This window comes from Channa argus, chromosome 9 (genome assembly GCF_033026475.1).
Source record: "Channa argus isolate prfri chromosome 9, Channa argus male v1.0, whole genome shotgun sequence".
Lineage (NCBI taxonomy): Eukaryota > Metazoa > Chordata > Actinopteri > Anabantiformes > Channidae > Channa > Channa argus.
Genome location: NC_090205.1, coordinates 22,487,109 through 22,509,420, shown reverse-complemented (window position 1 = coordinate 22,509,420; position 22,312 = coordinate 22,487,109). Strand labels below are relative to the sequence as shown.

At 40.4% G+C, this 22,312-nt stretch overlaps 1 protein-coding gene across 13 annotated transcripts in view; it reads left to right on the top strand.

Moving 5' to 3' along the window:
* hdac4 (histone deacetylase 4) overlaps nucleotides 1–22,312 on the top strand; it is a 118,852-nt gene that overhangs the window by 81,951 nt on the left and 14,589 nt on the right. For 10 of the 13 annotated variants that reach the window (XM_067515252.1, XM_067515250.1, XM_067515247.1 and 7 more), the window contains 13 exons: nucleotides 61–268; nucleotides 773–990; nucleotides 5,415–5,687; nucleotides 6,933–7,119; nucleotides 7,581–7,714; nucleotides 8,327–8,429; nucleotides 9,921–9,967; nucleotides 12,773–12,880; nucleotides 14,646–14,701; nucleotides 14,977–15,064; nucleotides 15,823–15,942; nucleotides 16,039–16,136; nucleotides 21,962–22,080. In XM_067515252.1, the coding sequence (XP_067371353.1) occupies nucleotides 61–268; nucleotides 773–990; nucleotides 5,415–5,687; nucleotides 6,933–7,119; nucleotides 7,581–7,714; nucleotides 8,327–8,429; nucleotides 9,921–9,967; nucleotides 12,773–12,880; nucleotides 14,646–14,701; nucleotides 14,977–15,064; nucleotides 15,823–15,942; nucleotides 16,039–16,136; nucleotides 21,962–22,080 (1,759 nt within the window). Of the gene's footprint in view, nucleotides 1–60; nucleotides 269–772; nucleotides 991–5,414; nucleotides 5,688–6,932; nucleotides 7,120–7,580; nucleotides 7,715–8,326; nucleotides 8,430–9,920; nucleotides 9,968–12,772; nucleotides 12,881–14,645; nucleotides 14,702–14,976; nucleotides 15,065–15,822; nucleotides 15,943–16,038; nucleotides 16,137–21,961; nucleotides 22,081–22,312 lie in introns of those variants that run through there. The other 3 variants (XR_010915139.1, XR_010915141.1, XR_010915140.1) reach the window with 3 other exon arrangements.

Below are 22,312 nucleotides of genomic sequence, written 5' to 3'. Positions count from 1 at the left end.
ACCCTTCTGTTTTCATCCATCTGCTCCTTTTGTGTCTGCCATCTCTCTTTCTCTTTGCAGGTGGTGTCAGGACACCAAGATGGTGAGAGTCATCTGCCTGCATTACAACAGGGCATCCCTCTGACCCCTCCTTTCCTGCCTACTGCTCACTTGTCCTCCTACTTGGCATCTTCAGCATTGGACAGGGAGGGGGCTGGAGGTGGCACGACTGCTCACAATCCACTTCTCCAGCACATGGTTCTGCTGGAGCAGGGCCATAGTCCAATGGGTCAGTGTTCATTCCAACATTTATTTTCCTTACTTCTCAGCAGTCAGTAGCTGGTGTCTGATTTGATAACTTCTGTGAACATTGAAGCAGTATTGTGCAACTGGTGTTCTGTATATATGCACAATACTCTTCTAATACTTCTTAGTACCATGGGACCTTACACTCCTTAATTTGGCCAAGCGCAGAAAATAATCTTCTCACTGTATCACTTTCAGTTCATGTTTTATCCTTCCAATATTTATATAGATTATATATTATATATACTTTAGAGATTATATATTATAGGAATTATAGATTATATCTTAAATATATACTTTAACTGCAAAGATTTTGAGATGCTGCAACATAAATTCCACAGGGCATTAAAAACGTGAGGCACTAGAACACAGGCCACAGTTTAGTGGGAAAAAGTAATTATAACAATGGAAAAAGAATGGCCATTCTTGTGACTCTGTGTATTGAAATAATTACAAGTTTCATATAAACACCCTGTGTTTTCCACAGTTGGTCTGGGTGGCCTTCCGCTACCATCACCCTCTGTGTCCAAGCTTGCACGGAGCCACCGTCCCCTGGGGAGAACGCAGTCGGCCCCTCTGCCCCAGCAGCAGTGTGGACAGGCCCAAGCCCTGCAGCAGCTGGTGGTCCAGCAGCAGCACCAGCAGTTCCTGGAGAAACACAAGCAACTATTCCAGCAGCAGCAGCAGCAACACATCATCAACAAGGTAGCTTAATGTGTGTGTACATATCTTCATACTGTATACGCACGTCTGAATGTGTCATGACTGGTATCAACAGCAACATTTAAGATGTGTTACGGTGCTACCAGCAATGCATACAAGTGTGTTTGAGATTATATGTGTGTGGCGGCATTCGTTTATTTACATGATGCTGATTTGGTTGCTGCCTGTATCCTGTCTTCACTCTAAGAACAGGATGAATCAGCCTGCAATCAGTAAGTCTTCTAGTTAGTCTTTCTCCGTGTTCGTGTATCTCTGCTTCTCCCTGTCACCCTGGCAACTGTGCACTTGAGGAAGCTGCCTCCTTACATGGCCACACAGGAAATATGAGCCATTACAGTGTTGTAAGTGTGTTTGTTGGAGTGTGTGTCTGTGTGTGTGTGTGTGTGTGTGTGTGTGTGTTTGTTTGTGTGCGCGAATGCACAAGGTGATGAAGAGAGTAGCAGCATTATAAGGCCAATGTGCAGAGGGAGATGGCTGTTTGTGCACTGTTTGTCAGTGTGAGTGTGTGTGCTTGTGTGTGTGTATGTGTATGTGTTGAAGTTCCTGTAGGATTAAGCATCATTATGTCTGTGTTGTTTAGTTGACTCCCTCTGCTTCCACACTCCAGGCTCTTGTGAGTTCAGCTAATTAAGTTAAGCTCAGATGTAAAAGCTGGTTATTTTCATGTAACAGTAAGTAAAGTTGTGTTAATGCTATTTTGCTGTAAACTTAAAATGAGAATTAATTAATGCAATAAACATTTTTTTTTAAATATCATTATGTAGTTTTCTTATTTTAAAAAAGACATTTAAGGCAGACTCATAACCAGATAGTACAGTGCAGTACAGTCGATGCAGAATGCAAGTCTACATAAACCAATACAGAGATCTCCAAACAAGTCATGTTAGCTTTAATGCTTTAATGTAGCTACACATTTTTTGTGTTTAGTTGAATTTCCATCTGAAAACGATAACAACAACAAAATTAGACAATCTGTCTGTGCATTGGGAGCGTCAAGTACACAGTGACCACAAGGCCAACAAGCACATGGGCAGAAGATGTGTTCGCAGACATGGTTAAATACTTTTTCTGTTTTTCAAACAATTATTATAATATAATTCCGTTATATCAAAGGTTCATAATGTCTAGAAATGCTAACCACATGTGTAAACTTCCATCAGGGATAGAGTCACTACCAACTTAAATCTGTTCCCATGGATCACTGGGAATCTGCATTTAACATTTAAAAAGACTATAAATGATTACCTCAGAGAGTGCATAAATGTTTTTCACAAAAGTACTCCTGCTGCCATTATTGTTATTTTTATCCCTTTGCTTACTGTTTCAGCTGTTAAATCAACTGTTCAATCTACAGTTGTAATACTATAGTGGCTTTGGTTCAGTAGGTGAAATAGGTTACCCATCAACCATGGGGCCAGTAATTCAATATCAAGTTTATCCAGTCCACATGTAGAAGTGTCCTTGAGCAAGATACAGACTCCCCAGCTTCTGTAAAAAGCTACATTATGTTTTATGACTGTAACTAAGCTTTAATAATCTGAGTATTGTGCTTGCATAGCAACTCAGTTGTTGACACACCTTTCGGTTTTTGGAGATATGATTTTGTTTTTCATCCCTTACTGCTAGTAAGAAAACCATATGTTTCTCTGAACATTATGTGTGAGAGTCAGCCCTGTGACAGTCTGGCAACCTGTCCAGAGTGTATCCTTGCCTAATGCGTATTCTCCATTTTCACCACACAGATGCACTTGAAGCATTTTTCTCAAAGTAATTTCCAATTGCCAACTTCCTTTCCATGGCTTTAGTTTAGGGTGTACATGTACAATAATGCATTTAAACTTACCTATAATAAAATATTTCTATACTTGTAGCCGAAAAACTAGAACTAGAACCAAAAGAAGCAAGTTCAAAATCAGTTGTGCGTCTTTGTTGTTGTTTGTTGTGAAGTTGTTGCTATGTGAAGACATACAGAGGATTATGTTCATCCACTTAATTGGAGCCAGATGACTTTCTGTATTGCTTGAAAGGATAAGGTAGCCTAAATCATCTTAACCTGTTAAAGCTACAGTGTCCAACATTTTTCAACTATATGTGTCCTCAAAATGCTCTTCATAACCTAACGTGGAGAGGTGCTGTCAGATCTTCCTGTGACACAGGCTCATTAAACAGCACTGACACAACTGCAGAGACATTCATTTTTAAATGTTTTTTAGTAATGCTTTACCCAATCAGAAAAGAGAAACTATTTCTGCTTGATTAGTGAGCTTTGCAGCTTCTTTTTTATTGCATGGGCTATGCAGTGTGGTGGAGTGCAAAGAGCAAAGCAAAGGGAGAAGGACAGGTCAGCAGAACAGAAATGATTAATTTTGAGTCTCAAGGTGGAGCTAGCTTAAGTTGCACATTGTAGCTTCAATTATGAAGCCCATAAACCAAGTATCACCTGGAATAAGACGCCCATTTAAGGTGTTATTTGACATGCAACAGTTTAAGTTAGGCTTGTCAGCGAATTTGTTATAATAAATAGTAATGTCATAATAATGTCATTGTCATTTGTGTTACTTTACCAAAAGCTGAAATTTTTAATTAAATTATTGACCAAGAATATCCTTGAGTGAGCGAGCTGTGTAATAGTGGCACAGACTAAGCTTAGTTGCTCTTTTCTTCAACTTTTTGCCATTACATCTTTGTTCCACTGCAACTGTAAAAGCAGCACCAGTAGCTGTAAAACCAGTTTGTACAGTGGCGTTTTATTTTTGGCATCCACGGGTACCTAAATGCAGCTTTGGCTGCTCTGATAACATAATAAGTCTTTACTACCTGTCTTTACATAACATTTAAAATGTCCTCAGGTCTTTCCTCAGGTCCAATCAGGTCCTTAAAAAAAACACTTTCTCGTTAACATAAGAAAAGTACAAACTATTGTCACACGTATCCCAATGGTTGGTTATGTTTAGTTGCATTTATTTATCCTATTCACCACTGAAGACCCACTTTGCAAAACATGAATCTGTGGCGTTCCTTCCTTTACTGGTTCAGATTTTTAGCCAAGTCAGCAATGAAAAAGGGGCCTTCCTGCAAACCTAAACTTTGGCTTTAACAGTTCGACCTGTTGGCAGAAATAAAACAAATGAAAGAATGTTGAAACAGTTCCAACCTAAGTTTCAGCCTACCCTTAATTACCTGAGGCAGATAAGACAAAAACTGTGTTGAACTCATTTAACTAATATTGTTGAGAAAGTGTGTGTGTGTGTGTGTAAGTGTGTTTGAGTTAGTGAGTAAGAAAGGGAGAGAGAATCAACTAGTATCAAATATCTGCAAGCACCTTCCCCCCAGCTCCTACTTTCTTCTAACTAACCCCACAGGCTTACTTAGTTTGCTTCCCCCTTATGTTTCAACCATTTCCTCTGTTAAAGAGCAGGGGTGAAAAGAGAGAAAAGAAAAGGAAGAGTGAGAATCAGTGCAGCAGCAGTGGATGGGTGTTTTGAGTTTGTTTGGAGAAGAGGGACTGGGATGAGGCAAGAGCCTGCTCTCTGACGTCAATGGACTGTTCCCTGGGCAATATGCCAGCCAAGTGTGTGTGTGTGTTTGTGTGAGAGTGTCTGCGTGCGTCTTTTTTTTTTTCTGTGTGTGTTCCCTGCACAATCAGTGGTCCGCTCCAGTCATGACCTGCACATCAAGGTTGAAGTCTCTGACGACAGGGACAGGGACAGGGACAGCTGCCACAACATGATGCCTGCATTCACCACTCTCCACTTCTTCCTCTGTTTCTCCCTTGGCTCCTATGCTCAGTTTGTCTTCTCTTGTACGCACTTAAGTATTAGTGAACTTGGCGGTATAAATTACAATTAGTCATAGACATTCTTTAAAGAGTTTCAAAACAAAAATAACTCATTCGGGTCCAGAGTACAGATCTGGTTTTTCACTGTGTGTACTGTAGAAAAGTGCCTTTTTACATTGTTTTTGTACTTGAACCAATCTGTCTGCTATTTTTGGAATGAAAAACATCTTCGGTGGACCAACACTTGTAATGGTGCGAGTTTTCTGGCATCATACACTATTGTTTGTTTTATTCAGTTGTGTAGGCAAATCTCCATCTCCCTTCTAGCCTCATTTTGTTATTTTCTGTCCTGATTGAATTATGTTTCTTTTTACATGATTTATGTCATAAAGGTACATGCAGTTTTTCAGCCTCATCTATATATTTCTCAGTGTAAAATTAGCCATTTGCAGTTACTGTTCCTTTGCTTATCAAAACTAATACAAGTACCAATTAAAGCTTTATCTGGCAATTTTCGCTAAAGTGTTTATTTAGTTTATCTTAACATAACAACGGATGGAATTGAGATCTACAAAAATGGCTGTGCTCTGTAAATCCTCTCACCTGAAACCCTCTTTTCTTCCTTCAGATAATGTCCAAGCCCAGTGAACAGGTCTCAGCTTCAGGCTCCGGTGCCTCAGGTCCAGTAAGGCAGCACCAGAGTCACCCAGAGGAGACTGAAGAGGAACTCAGGGAGCAACAGGGACTGTCCTCATTGTCCACGGGCCCCTCATCTACATCTATGCAGGAGACAGGGCCGCTACGAGGGCTGGTTATTAAGCAGGAGCCTCTAGATCCCCAGGAGCAGGAAGAAAGAGAGCAGAGGGAGAAACAGGCTGAGCAGGACTTCTTGTTCCGACAGGTGAGGATAAAATGTTGGGAGAAGGTGAAAAACTGAATGGTAGCATTGGAGGAAGCAGAAATGATACAGAAGGAAGAAAGGGTGAGAAGAGAAGGAGAAGAACAGTAAGAAAAAGAGTTAAAGACACAAACCAGAGAACCACCAGGCGTAGTCAGTTTGAATGCAAAGTCCACAAGTTAAATTTGCTTTTCAAAATAGGAAAAAGGATGAAACCGATCTGCTAACGAATATAATTAGAAACATCTGAAGGCGGCAACATCTGTTGTTATCTGATCATGTTTATGCATTTAGGTTGCAATAACTGTTGTAAGAATGCACCATAGATATTTGAGTTCTTACCCAAGGTGAACCAAAGCATGTTTAACATGTCCTACTGATAAATAGCAATGTGTAGCTTCTCCACTCTACACCCTAGCATGACACCATACATGATGCACACCCACACACAGGAACCCTGTGTTTATTCCTTTTCCATGGATGTATACAACATATGTCCTGTTTCTATACGGCTCACAGTTTTATCTGCAGCCATCCAAATGCACACCCATGCACATTCGGGACACTATGTCCTCATCCGACTAGCCCAACCCTGCTGTCCGCTCAGCCAAATTCAATCAGGCACTCCTCTCGCTGTCACCATGGTGCCCATAGTGTAAGCAGACACGCCCATCAGAACATAATAACAGGATAGCTTGGCAAGAGTCTTTTGAGAGGGGAGAACACCCAGATGTTTAACTCAGGTACACACACATACTTTCGAGGTGCTTACATGACGCACTTTAAAATAAAATTATTAGTATATTTGTCTAATTTCTGTCTTTGCTTGTCGTTTTGTAATCAGTTTGATGGGTCGTAAACGTCACTATTGTTATCACATAAAGAGAATAATCATTATGTGTAGTCCGCTAAGAAGAAAGGGGTTTTAGATTAATAGTATCCATTATCTAGGTGTAAGAATAGTCTCTTCAACTGAAGGCTCACTTAAAGCATATTGTAAAATCTTGAGGTTAATAACCATTCACTTTTTTTGAAAATGTAACAGAACAAAAGACGTGTGTTTCTCATGTCCCTATGTAACATATTATGGATTCTTAATGTTGCAGGTTGTGTTTTTTGACATTGTATTGTGTAGCACCTTTAAAACATACAAGCACTGAGTTCCATCTTCTGGCAAGACAAAAGTATTGCAGTCCAATGCCACACCGTGACATGTCACTGTGCGTGTGTGTTTGTGTGTGAGAGCAGCAGGCTCTGCTTTTAGAGCAGCAGCGGATCCACCAGCTAAGGAACTACCAGGCATCTATGGAAGCGGCCGGGTTATCAGTCAGCTTTGCTGGACACCGCCCACTCTCCAGGGCCCAGTCATCGCCAGCGTCTGCCTCCTTCCCCATGGTCGTACAGGAGCCACCTACCAAGCCTCGGTTTACTACAGGTCTGTGGAAAATAAGTCTTAAAACACTTAAATTACACTGCATCTAAATATAAAATGCTCTTTTCAGTTGTATGTGTATTGCTCCTACTCAGATATGCAATATGATGTAAAGCAGCAATTTTGTAACTCTTTCATCCCGCTGATTACAGCTTAGAGACAAATACTTTCCTGTAACTACACAGCATGATGAGCCAACATACAGTGGCTGTATATATGCGGAAGGCTGTTGCTAGGAATTCTGGACCCCCTGCTAATATAACCCATTGCCTGTGTTATTCTGGTCTCTTTTCACATGACCTGTTAATAGGGAAGCAGATACAAAAGATAATCACACTGTTTTGTCTTACAGCGTGAATTCAGGAATCTTATTGTGCCATCTGTTCCTATCATTTTTGTCTTACAATCCCAACATTTTTTGTGCATGTTTGTGTTTAATATTTTGTGTTTTTTTTTCTTTCTAGGACTGGTATATGACTCTTTGATGCAGAAACACCAGTGTATATGTGGTAACACCACCAGTCATCCAGAGCACGCTGGCCGTATCCAGAGTATCTGGTCCCGACTACAGGAAACGGGCCTCAGGGCGCACTGTGAGGTAAGGCCAAAAGTTACACATAAACACAAAGTTATGGCTTCACGACTACATGACTGTAATCTATTTTTCTTGTAAACATATTATTCATTTTCTATAGCAAAGTGATAAAACATCCACAATAGGACAGTACTAAAGAGAATAAAAAAGATTATCTGTGTCTACCTTATTAAGTTGATTTTTTTTCTAAATACTAAAAACTTAGTAGCCCATAAAGCATGTATACCTCTTAAGTTACTGCTCTGAGTATATATTTTACAACTGTGGGTTTTTTAGTGTTTTTGAATAAAATGTACACCTGAAGTCACACATGCAGTTTGCTGTCTTGGCCAGAAGGGGTCAACATTTATCCATTTAGTGTTGACACTCAACCAAAAAAGAGGACTTTGAGGTTACAATCCAAATAGGATGCACAATTAGTTTCTGACTCAAAAACACCATTTTGACGTTCTATATGCACTATTCTTTCTGATAGCATCATAACTTCTTTAATGCATATCTACAACTTCTTTCTACCTTTGTTGAATATAGCACTTTGAATGGCGAGTGTGGCTTAATCAGCTGTTCTGTTCTGTTTCTTTTACCTTCATCTTCTCTGTTCTACTTTGTGCGCAGTGTGTCCGTGGCAGGAAGGCCTCAATGGAGGAGTTACAAACAGTCCACTCTGAAGCCCACGTCTTGCTGTATGGAACCAACCCACTGCGGCAGAAACTAGACTGTGAGACACATACTGTATTAACACAGGCATCAACCAACATTTTGTTCTCAAATATGCACAGTTCCAGTATAGTGTTAGAGTATAATTGAATAGATGCTGAGTTTAATAGAAATGCCCAAGTGTTTTACAGTGTTTGGCAAACACATTCAGTCCATAATAGATAAAAAGCCCATATTACACAGCATTTTCCAAGCAGACATACAACGTTACAGTAAATTTTCGGTAACTATGTCCAGTTGAGAAAGCTAAAATCTCCAACGAACACATCGTGTGAATGCAACGAATCTGCAGCATCTGTTAAAAGAATTAGTTTTAATGCTTAAACCGTGTCATAGCAAAAAGGTCCAATCTAATAAAGGCCAGGAGGTGTAACGATAAGGTGAGGAAATGCTGAAGCTGTTAAATTAAAAGTTGCACACTCTGCTTACTCACTTAAATCTGTCCTGTGTGACCTAAACTGCAGGTGTAGTCAAGATAGCCTCTGTGTGTGTGCATGTGTGAGTGTGTGTGCTAAAATCCAAGGGGGAAACCTCAGTGGTCATCTTAGCTTTCATTCCAGTGGGTATATAAATTCCCCTCATTATTACTGCTTACAGAGAAGTGTTCAGATACTCTGTGTGAGGCTCAGCACAGACATGCCCTGTATAGTCATTCCAGAAATTCAAGATGCTGCATTTGCAACAATTAATTCAGCCGATCCCTGGTGAATTCTGTGTGACCAAGGAATTTAAAACATCATAAGAACATCGCAACATGCATGACAATTTTTTAGAAAAGCTGTCGTGAAATGAGGCATTTTAGGCCACAGCATTCACAAAAACGTCAAAATGCTGAAGGGACTGACTGTAGCAATAGAGAAGAAAAAAGTTAAAATGCAAAGTGTTTTTTTAAAACCATAACAGTTGCAGCAAATTAGGTAGGAAAGCATATGTACACACTAAAGAGATTTTATTAATGAAATTATTTAGGTTGTTGAGTTTTGAAAACATTGCAACATTTCTTAAAAATGCATAACAAGGTCAAGCAGGCGGATCACAGATGAAATTGAGTGCAACTTCCTCTGAGGTTAATAAAAAAGACACAATTTTTGCCATAAAAAAGTTTTAAAGGAGATTTTCTTTTTTAACGAGTCAAATCAAATTACTACGGTTCTGTTTTCTCAGAATGAATGTTTATTCATTTCAGTTTTCCATGACCAAATAGATTTCTCTCTGGACTAAAATCTTGACTCCCACTGGAGAAGTTGAGGGTTTGATTTTGACTGCAATGAGATACTTTTTTTTCCTTCACCTCACCCAATTAAAGCATGCCCCTGTGTACTCGTGCTGTTAGATAAGGTCAGGAAGTCAAATGCTCAGTTTCAGGGGTCATTCACCCGTTTGTGCCTGCAAATCCACAACATTACCTCCTCACCTCTTAACCTTTTGCTCTTTCTTTCTCAATATCTCTATTACATCTTAATTTTTTTGAAATTCTCTCTTTCTGTCTCAGGTTCAGTGAGCCCCATGTTTGTAAGGTTACCTTGTGGAGGCATAGGGGTAAGTCACTTTATTAAAACCTTAAATGCGTTGTTCAAACTTAAGATAAGTCCTTTCAAAACTATTCACACTCTAATTAGGGATTTGTAATTTGTATGCCTGAAATTGCTTGGAAATTGCCAGTGTTAGTCATGCTTGTTTATTCGGTGGAAAATTGTTGTAATAGACTCCTACTTTTTTACAGCATCGTGTTAATCTAATCAATACCCAACTGGCAGTGCTCTGTCTGACTTTGTAATGAAACAAATCATCATAGTTTCAGCATCATCAAATAGCAGTGTAATAACTGTGTTTCCTTTGCCCGGTCTTTTTCTGCCCCCTGCCTAAATAATGATCCCATTTGTGCTTGTTCCACCAAACAAACATGCACATACCATCATAGCACAATCCTAACACACTTGCATGCACACACACAAACACCGCCCTTCAAGGACCAGAGGCAACAAAAGCTGTTGCTCGCCTTTCCGCTGTGTTCTTAATTATAACCAGATGTTTTTAGCATATGAGCTGCGTATGTGTGTGTGTGCACTTGAATGGTGGGGGGTATGTTTTTGTTTGTGTGCATAGCAGTGTGTTTAGGGATGTTTGTGTGCTAAGGCAGTGATTTCAATGCTTGCTCAGAGTTGGAAGTGCTGTCTTTTGAAATGGATATGTTAGAATAGGGATACACCTGTATGTGTATGTGTATGTGTCGTTTTCACAATGTGAAGGATTTCCACAGGCCAGTCCAGCACTTATGCTCACTCACACGTACGTCTACCTGCACTGCCCTTTACTTCCCCGTTCTATTCTTTCTTTTATTTGTCTTCAACCCCCTCAGATTATCTATACTGTTCATTGTCTCCATCACCCCTCCCTTGGGGCCCACTGTTGCTGCTGCAACGGGAACAAAAAGAACCTGGACTCTGCACTGCTCTGTTCTGCTCTTTATAATAGCAAATGGGACTAAATTGTTGTCTTCCTGTCATACACACACATACAAGTTAGTCAAAAACACATACAGTCTTACAGAGGAAGGGTGCTGAAATTAGGCTGTCAGCCTGAGGAGAACCATCATTCCGTCATACCAGCACGTTCCCGCACTTTTCTAGCTGTGACACACACACACACACACACACACAGGCACACATTGTTTCCCTTTCACTTTTTCCTGTCTAGCTTGTGTTCCACTCCTTGCTTATGGCAAAACTTCCACATGGGGAATAATAAACCGTCTCAGTCCCAAAATGCTGCTTTAGAACTGCATCTGTTTGTGCTCATTAACCTGAGTTGTACTGCATATAAGATTCAATTTAGCCCTCACTCACTCAGCTCTTCATTTGCTCACTTATCTAATCACATACTCTGCTACTACAAACTTTCTTCCACTCCCTGTTTCTCTCTTTCTCTAACATCAGTCTCTAATCCACAGCACTTTCTATACCTTCTAACCCTCTTCTCATCTATGCTAAATGTTCCAGTTGTATTTCATGACAAAGGTTTTTTTGGCACAATTTAAAAAAGGAGCCTTTTTTTTCCCCTGTGGGTGTTATTATAAAGTCCTCCTCCAGCCTTGATCACTCCTGTCACTGGAGATGAGAGGAAAAGGGGCCACTTGGCTGAAAAGCTGTCGAGTTGCTTAACACACTGACTGGTTAAAGGACCGAGTCGCCGACTGGGTGGCGACGGTCAAAAAACGACTCGGCCAGTTGGCTGGCCGAAAGACCATCAGTGCGGATGAAAAGGTCGGCTGTCTGACCAAGCAGATGATTGACTGCTTAACTAACTGAATGTAGAAGAGCTTCCAGTTTACATCAGAAAGCCTCGCTACAGCTCAGCACATGTGTGTACAGTTCAAACATACTGACACACAGACCCTCCTTCTCTCTTTTTCCTCTGCCAGCTTCTTCTTTCTGTGTTTATCATGTGCTTCATCTGCCTGCAGTATCTGCCATGCTTGATGGAGGGTGTGTATATTATCCTGTGCACGGCCCTGTGCACAATCCATCACATAGAATATTGTGGTCCATTTGGCTTGTATGCATGTGAGTGGATGTACTGTTGTGATTGGGGCCGAGGGCCGTCCGTGCCTCAGCATTAATCAGGTTTGACCACTGAATGGTTGCCCTGTGTGTGAATGCACTCATACACACACTGATGCAATCAATGTGGAAATCGTATTTTAAATAAATAAATAAGTAAAGGCTGACACTTAAACACAAGGCTCAACTTTTATTCCATTGATGAATATTTTACCCCAGCAGTTTTCAAATTGGTCTTATTCACATTTCCAGTTTTTCATCGAAGACTTAAATCCATCACATGAAAAGTAACCACCCAATTAATATTTATTGATGATATGTGTTGATCTGCCACAATAGGCTGTTACCTATTTGTAAGTGCCCATTGTGAGTTAAGAAATATTTAATGCTTTCATCTGTTGTTTTTAAAATGAAATTTTATTAACAGCTGAAAACACAGAGCTTCAGTGTCATGCTACTTCTGCTGTTGTGCAAAAATAAATGTTCTGAAGGACCATTGTAGTACGTGCAGTTCGGACCATTTGTGTGTATGATTAAGCTTCTAAGTATGTCTTAGTGCCTTGTAGTTTCTGTCTATTGTTTTACAAGTTCAACGATTTAGAATGTGCTCATAGTTTTACAATTGCTGTCACACTGAAGCATTGGAAACCGCAACCTTAAATATCCCTTTTCTTCTGAATAAATGGAAAAGAGGAAAAAGTTGCATGTTTTTTTTATTTGCACTTTCACAAACTGTGACATCAACAACAAACGACTGCATGTATGTCTGCGTGTGTGTTGGCAGGTGGACAATGACACATTTTGGAACGAGATTCATTCATCCAGTGCAGCTCGTCTGGCTGTCGGCTCTGTGGTGGAGCTGGTCTTCAAAGTAGCATCAGGAGAACTGAAGGTTAGTTTGGATGCTCTGTGGAGGCAAACGAGAATTATTGTGGTCTGTTGGAGATGCTGTATGTCTTTAGGGACCAGAATGACTAAAGGATGTTTGGTGTGCTATGTATTAGTGCCCTCTTTTTGTGTGTGTTCTGTGTGTTCAGTTTCTAACCTTTAAGATGGAACCAATGTAAAAGAGCTGAGAGTGATATCTCCAAAATTAATTCTTTATGAACATGGGTGAATATGTATGTGTTAATTTTACTTGTATTGTTTTGCTAAGGGATTTATAAGACCTTGTTACAGTACTCAGTACTGTACTATCATTCTCCCAAAACCTCCTTCCAGAACCATCTACCCCAAAGTCTCATTAGCACCTCCCAGACAGACACCCCACCCTTTGCCCACCAGCCCGCCTTTCTGTGTCTGTGGTGAGGTCTGCTTACTGTTTGAACTCAGCAGGGGGGCCCAATGCACAGGCACTGCAAACTCACAGAACCCACTAACAGGCCTACTTTATTACTATTACACCACACCCACCTGCAAAGCAGCCGTCACACTAAGTGTTAGCTTAGCACCAACATACCACAGACTAATGACATCTCTTAGAGACAGTAGCACACCATGCTAGAACCCTCATGTACTTGGCCACATGTGCCAGCGAGCAGTATCTCTTCTACATGTGGGCATAATTTTCTTATATTAAAATAATGGTCTGGTGTTTCTATATAGCACAATGTGTGATTAGTTAAATCACAGCCTAAAAGGAAAATGGATTATGTTAAAATAATCTAATATTTTTATGCATCCTGCCAGGAAAAAGTCCTCTTTAGTATGAAGGATGTGGGCTTGCTCCAACTAGGGTTAAAGTTCCTGGGTGTTGACTTGCCCTCGGCTTAACCCTATCTTAACACATACATGCACATGTGTACGTGTGCGCGTGTAACTCAATCACACACACATACGCATGCCTACACACATACAGATGGTCCTTTGAGAATCCTCCACAGCCAAATGACCATATTCCACCTGCGCCAACAACTCTCTGAACTCCACAGAATGTCATAAATCCACTCTAGGCACACACGCTCACACACTTCTGTCTCTCCATCTGCTGTTTTAGTTCCCTTCCTATGTCTATTTTAATGCACTGATATTTTTCCTCTGCATAAATAAATATGCTTTCTCTGACATATTTCTATTTACATACCATATTATGCATCCTGCCTTAAGCAGGTGTCTTTACACCAGCTGAGGCAGTTATCTTTACCATAATCTCTCGGCTGGCTGCTAATCCACAACAGCTGACTCAACATCATTAGTCCAGCTTGCCTCGCTCTACATCAGCCTGAACATCTATCTAATGTCCCAACATAGCAGTGGGAGCCCCAAAAACACTTGTTGGGAGTCCCACAGGTCCCTACTTTTACAAAGCTCCCCTTAACTGAACCAATATAAGCATCTGTTTTTCTCTCGCTCTCTTAATTTCTCTCTTTCTGTGTGTTTTAAATTTGGTATTTACTGCCACACATCATCAGAAGGAAGCTTGTGACATAAAATTACTTACTTGCTAATTGCTTTTAAATCATACATATATACATTTTTGTTGCTTTGTGGTGTTTTTAGTTTGTGATAATATGACATCCTGGCTGAATTCCCAATATCATATGACCCTCTAGCCTATAGGATAGAAGGAACAAGTATGAGCAAGTTTAGTTTCAGACACAAGCAACCTCAATGGACCATGAAATGTGTGTGTGAATGATTGTTGTTGTCCCTGACAGAATGGATTTGCTGTAGTTCGACCACCTGGACACCACGCTGAGGAGAGCACGCCAATGTAAGTAAAGATCAGGTCTGGCCTACACAATAGCAACTTTAGCTGACTTTTTTTCCCCCTTGCCTTCATTTTTTTCTTTCAATTCAATTCCCTTCTGTAAATACATTTTCATTCAACTTTTTCCTCCCTCCTACAGAACTTTATTAGCCTTCTTATCAATTTCTGCACAGCAGAGATCAATACATAGATCCCACTTTTAGATATACTTTAAAGTCATTGCTGTGTTCAGCACAATGTTGTTCTTGTTATGAGCTGTTTTTTGTCTCTATTCTCAGGGGATTTTGTTACTTTAACTCAGTCGCCATCGCAGCCAAACTTCTACAGCAGAGGCTAAATGTCAGTAAAATCCTCATTGTGGACTGGGTGAGTTCCACAACACTCTGGCATGGTCTTGCAATTGTTGTCTTTGGACCGGTGGGATTTGTAGCTAAGGTGGCAATTACACTGTGGTTGTGTAAGAGAGGTGAAGGGCTTGACAGATCTGCTGTTTAGGCCCAGACACCCTCCTGTTTTTTTAATAAGAGACAAATTTGTTCTTAAGAGGGTATGACAAGCCATGGTCATGTCCAGGAGCAGTGTTCTTTAGTTGTGTCCCTGGCTGATCATGCCATTCCCAAAACCCTTTGAAGGGCCTTTTCATTTCCTCTCTGTCTGTAACAGGGGGACCAGCTAACAAACTCATTGTCATGCCAGTCTGCCTCTGGCCAACAGGGACATTTGTAGGCTCGGTGTATTAAAGCATTCTTGGGATATAGACAATGAGATCATTTAATTGTTGTCAAGCTGCTGGCAAAAGTGAGTCACTATTGAAGTTGAGTATTTTATTGAATCCTGTCGACCATCCCTTTCTGACTGCACAATAGGCTGCAGCTGAGATGCAGACCTAAGTGTCATTTCTTTAGTCTCCGTGCAGAAGTTATTGCCTCTGTCTCTGTCAATTTACTTTTCTAGTCATTTGATGTGCTTCTCGTCAAAAGACAGCTGCTGTGATATATATATACTGTTTAGTTGGTGGATTTGATTGTAAAACAAATGTGGCTAAAATATCCTTGTTTCTGTTATTCTTCCACCTTCCACGTCAAGATTTTGCCCTAACCTGTCCCTTCTTTTGATGCTACCAGGATGTTCACCATGGCAATGGCACCCAGCAGGCCTTCTACACTGACCCCAGTGTTCTTTACCTGTCGTTGCATCGCTTTGATGATGGAAACTTTTTCCCAGGCAGTGGAGCACCTGACGAGGTGGAAATAAACTTTGCTGTGTTTTTCTGTTAGCCTGGCCACTGTTTGTCAGAATTTATACTTAACAAATTTGGTGTGCGTGTTTGCTTTTTCTAGGTGGGCAGTGGAGCAGGTGTGGGCTTCAATGTGAACATGGCCTTTACTGGAGGACTGGAACCTCCTATGAGCGATGCAGATTATCTAGCAGCATTCAGGTAAAACTATACGATCATCTGCTGGCATATAAAGATTTTTTCCAGTCATACTGTAGCTTATGTCACATGGTCTATAAGCTGAGTATATAGGACGCATCTTCATGCCATGCCTGATTTCTATTAGACCCACTGTCTGGGGCTATTTATAACCTACCCAACACACCCCCTCTTACATGTACACCCAGACTTTGAAAAGCCTAAAAGCATTCAGGCATGTACTCATCACGGACCTGGACATGTCACTTACACGTTTTGGGGTCATACATCTGGCAAGGAGCAGGTCTAGATTGGTTCCAGCACTCTTTGAAGAAGAACTTATGCTTGTGATTGTGTGTCAATCTGGCCTGAGCCAAAAACATCAAACCGACAGGCCACTGTCTTTTCGCAGCTTTCAGCACGCAATCTCCCGGAAGCACACCTTAGCCCGTTAATGCACCCCAGAGCCCTGTGCGTTCTCATTCTCCCTCTCTCCACTTTGCATTAATTTGGTTCCTCTGCGTTCCCCTCTTTCTACCCGTCTGTTTGCGTGGCCGATGATGACAACCACCTAATATGCAGTATATCACACCAAAATCCATGACTGAAGCAAATAACTCATGTAGTCCTCCAGTACTATTTTATCCTTCTAATGAAATCTAATAAAAAAGCAGAATGCAGACTACGGACCAGTAACCCATAGAAAAACTAGTAACTGTGTGCAATATCTAATCAACTCTCAAGTTAAAATGACTTGAAGTTACAATTAAAAAAGGTACAGTAAGAGTGTCTTTTTCTACAAAAATGCAATTGCAAATGTAATTATTAATAGTTTATTAACAACACATAAAACAGTAATAAAGTAAAGCCTGCAATCCAAGGGGGCTTTTCCACAATGTAGGTGCACTCATAAGAAAAAAATTGAATGCAGCAGTAGATCAGATATCCCTTTTAGTACACACTACAAAAACTCTGCATCCCAAAGTTCCCATAATGCACCTCATTGTGATTATTAATTTGGCACTCCTTGTCTCTGCTGTATTTAAACACCCCACCTCCAGTTGCAACTTGGAATGTTGTTTAAAATAGTTAAGCAGACTGCAAAAATAATTGCAGAGCCACAGAAGAGATTGTAAAACTGTTTGTAGTTGTGCTTGTGTAGCACTACTTCTGTCTTTCCCCCACAGGACTTTGAGCTGATCAATGCATTTTCAGCTTATTTAGTAACAAATAGTGTTTCAGTTGAACTAGCCCGCTTTTTTAATTTTGTCAATTTTGTGTATGAAACTGTCTGTCTGTCCTGTGTAAATGTAATTGTGGGTTTTTTTGTTTTCTGCATTACGGAAGGATTCATAAATGAGTGGAGAAGACTGAGAGTTTTGGGTGTGTATCATTTTGGACCCAGCTGTCATAAATCACCTGAGGTGATATTGGACATATTATTGGGCCCCCAGCACAGCAACGGACCTATACTCCAGTTCATATAGATCTGCCAAACACCCCTTGTGCAAATAAAGAGAGTGGTCCAACATGTATGTACAGTACACTGTACAGTCTAACGCACATGTTGCACACAACAGTGGAGAATCCTCCACAAAACACAGTGAAACAGTGGAGCTTTTATGTCAGTGTGCCTACATGTACAGTATCGACCTTCATGTGAAATGACACCTGACACACATACTGTAGCCACCCCCTCTACTCTTTTTTTGAATATCATTGTTTATCTTTGTGTTGTGGTCCCCTCCATCCTCCCTCTTTGTCTTCAGGAGGGGATGCGTGCCTTTCAGCAAGCACCTTCTCATTTCTCCGCTGCTCTGTGCCACGTTGCATTTGCTGGGGATCAACTCTGAGCCTCCAGAAAGCACAGAGAAAAAAGATAAGAAAATTGGCCCTAATGAAAACCAGAAGCACCGGCTCTCTCTCTTTTTCTCTCTCTCTCCCTCTCTCACCTCCTCTTTTTACTCCGTCTTCTGCCATGAACTTGGAAAGACGATAGAGGAGGAGAATTAAACTTAATTCAATCCAGCTCTCCACAGCACCAGATGACAGTGCTTTGAAGTGTAAGTGTGCGTGTGTGAGTTTTTCTCTCTCTCTTCTCCCGCTCTCCTTTACTTCTCTGTGAACGTAGGGGGAAGCCTCGAAGCTCTGCAGTTTAACCTTTTGTTAACTGGCTTGACGAGTGCCGCTCCCTCTAAAGGACAGCATCTGTACTGGTTTGCCCGGCCCTTTACTAAAGTTGATAGTGTCCAACTGTAAAGCTTTAGGTTTCATACCTTTAGAAATGTTGGAATTTGATGTTTTTGTTAAAAAAATAAACTACAAGTGTGGCTAATCTTACTGCTGTATTAACCTGTGTGCAAATCTATTGCACTTGAACTTATGTTGGATGCAATTTGCTATAAATTAAATGTGCTCCTAAAGAGACATCAAGATGAGCAGAGGAATAAATAGTCAGAGCAGATGAAAAATGTAAAAGCACTACATGAAGCCTACTGGCTACTGAAGCATCATTTCATCTGATTCACACTAACTCCAGGCTCTGTTCTGTTGTCAGAACAGCTGTCTGTGTGTCTTCAACATCTGACTGACAACATGAATTTCATGTAAAGCTGGAAGAAATGTAAAATGTTTGAGCTTGATGGTCCAGTTTGAATCCACTGTCCGGCTTTGGCCTTTCTGTGTGGAGTTTGCATGTTCTCCCTGTGCTTGCGTGTGATTCCTCCGGGTACTCCTGTAAATTGCCTGTAGGTGTGAATGTGAAAAGACTGTGGTGTACCGTGCATCTTGCCCCGTGACAGCTGGGATAGGCTCCTGCCCCCCCATGACCCTGAACAGTATAAGTGATTGAAGCAAATAGATAGAAGGATGGATGGACAGATTTGTTGATTGTACTGATTTCTTGAAAGTTTACTAATTTTCCAAAAAGCAAAACGCGAAAGCTTAAAGTGACACAAGGAGCGTAATCAATCACTGCAGATACTTTTTATGAAAAAACAACTTTGCAGCTTGGCTGTCTGTGGAGATTATTAAAGATCTTTGAGTCTCTGGGTCTTGGACTTAGTGTAAATTTCCACATTTGTTAAAATAGAAATTATGTAATTTTTCCATTCTTCTTGTGTCATGTGTTCCCAAACATAAAGAAGAGCAATACCAAAGTACTTGCGTTTAATATCCACACATTTCCACATGTTGTCTCGCACATCCAAACACAGGCCCACCATTCCTCACCTGTTGCTAGGTAAACCAAACAATACCAAATAAAGATTTACACTACATTCTTACCCAAGTACTTGCACAACTCCATTCTCTGTAAGATCTAGCCCCGACCGAGCCAGCAGTGGTTTAGATCCTTCACTCAGGATGCCCCGTAGCTTACGGCTCAGTTGTAAACTCTCTCCTCCCATAATTAACAGAAAGGCTTTTTCATCTCCACATCCAGAGCCTCTGATTCACACGCAATCAGTCCTCCTCCAAACCACTGGCTTCTACTTATGCCAGTTTGTTAATTGATCACTGTGGCTTTCTTTTTTCTTAAACTGTCAGGATATTTTTCTAGGGAGTTGGGTCTGGCACTGATGATATCAGCAGTTTTCATCATTGTGATCAGAACTGCCTCTGTCTGTGTTCAAGGTTGGAGGAGGGGGGTTATGGGAGACCTCAGTGCTTAAGACATCCTCTGCCCACATAAGCCCCTGTGGCCAACTCCCTTTAATTTGTGGCCTTTAATGGCCCAAATGTTAATGGGCCAAAGCTGTGTGTGTACAAAAGATTGCGAGTAGACAAAAAAAACAATAAGACCTGGTCTAAAATTTAATAAAACCTCCATATCTAGTTTGCTGAGGTCTTTGCATAAACAGGTTTCTGCTGTATAATACTGACATACAGTATTTTCACCTCTTCTGTCCATTGCTATACATCTTACTGAATCGACATCTTCTTTGCATGACGCTTTGTTCTGAAATGTTGCCAGATGCACACTAAAACACAGTGACGCATGCACTCCATGTATCCTTGTTGTCTGGGACTACCAGAAAGCTCCTAATACTACCTCCCGCCTCTCCCTCAGGCAGCTGTGTGTATGTATGAGTGGTGTGTTGTGGTTGGGGTGTGGTGTGCAAAGTTGAGGGTTATAATTTGGCGGTGAACAAGAGATGGAAAAAACAGTGGCCAGAGTTCAGGGCACGCTGCTCACCCACAGCCGGCAAACCAGCATCGTGTTCCTGAGGTCTACAAAGTACAGGGGACCTATGACGGAACCCTGTGGTACTCTGTCAGTCGCAGACCTCACCAAAACACAGCTTGCCCAAACACACCAGACCCCAAAAAAATTCCTCTGTCAAACCTGGGGTCCCACAGTGAAATTGGAGGGAGACACTTGTTTTGCCAAGTGTAACTATTTATGAACTAAGTGAGACATCCTAAATCATACTTAGTAATACTCTTATATTTATCCTAACAGAAAACCAAACTTAAGAGTTAGGTCATTTAACATGATGAATAAATCACCTGGTTTAAAAATTGGATGCGTGCTAAAGAAAAAAAAGTTGTGTCCAGCTCACTACAAATAAAATTAACTTGATTCAGTGATTTAAATGAGTTTGATCTTATGTAATTACATTTATGTATTATGTGCAGAACTGTCTTTGTAGTAATGCACACACTATGCAGTAATTTGTTTATTTCAAATAAGATCAATATATAAAATGGACTGGATTTTCCAGCCACAACTTGCAGTGATTCATTACACACTATCCATAGTATATACACAAGCTCTTTCCTACCAGCTGTGTGTAAGATGAAGGTTTTGCACAAACAGCTCACATTCACCACACCCATCCAGTGTCAAAATTTGCCTCTGTACTTAACACACATGCAATTATAGTTGTCTTTCCGTTTCTCCTTTTTATTTAACAATCTTTTAGTATGTTGCTACTGTCAAATTTCCAAACACAGAACTTGACAAAGAGTATGTAGTAATTTTCACTGCCACAGGCACCGTGTATGTATAATTTCATAAGATGGGTGCTTTCTTTAAGAATCATGAACGGCAGAAAAATTCATATAAAAACATAAAAATACAGTGACAATTTAAGGCATAACTAAAATAACAAGTCGCATGTCCAACCAAATACATATGTCCATATAAATATTTTAAACTATAAAGAGTAGTTCTCCTAACTCCCTAACACATGGTTTCACATTGTTAACTATTTACAGTTATTTCCATACTTTGATACAGTTTTGTCTACTGTAAATGTGGTTTTGGGAAAATCCTTTTATATTAACATAAGATAATTTCTAATTTTTGGTATCATGAAATCATGACAACCTGTTTGTACTTTGTAGTGGGCTGAGTAGCAGTTTCTTATCTTTAGTAAATGTTGGAGCAACTTCTCTGAGCAGTCGGTGAAACGGCTGACACTTGTAATTGCAAGCATAACTATTGTTAAAATACAGTTTGATCATTTAATGGGCTTTCTTGACACAGATCTGACTCAATGGGGCAGTAAAGTCACAGCCTCTCCCCACTAAACCTGGTCACAACATTTAACCTTATTGCCAAATTTTCCATGCTGTTAGTATTATTGAGTGAGAAATGAATGATTTTAAACTACCTCTCTTTCCTGGCTGCTCTGTGTAAGTCAGCAAGCCAAAATAAACAAATCCAAGCAGCAGAAGTGTCAGATTTAACACCACAGTTTTAGATCACAGATAGGAGATAGGATTCTTATAATAATTCATGAAATGAAACACCAAGTTATCTTACATAGCCTCCACCCTAAATACACAATTTTGTTGAAGTTGTCTTTTTCTTTTTTTTTTCTTTTTTTTTTTTTTTACTCTAGGACAGTGGTTATGCCTATTGCCAATGAGTTTGCTCCAGACATGGTACTGGTATCTTCAGGCTTTGATGCAGTAGATGGACATGCTCCACCCCTGGGAGGATACAAACTGACGGCCAAATGTAAGTGCTGACCACAACAACCCTGTCAATCACTACTGTTCTTTTTTTTTTTCTTAAACATACATTTATGTTGTAGGTGAAATTCTTCAGACCATGCACACAGATTTTATTGCATACTCTGTACATCTAACAAAGGTTACTCATGCATCCAAAATTGCATCATCCCTGTGCATTTCAACACCATATGTCCATAGTACTAAAGACTGAAAGATACACACACAGATGCACAGAC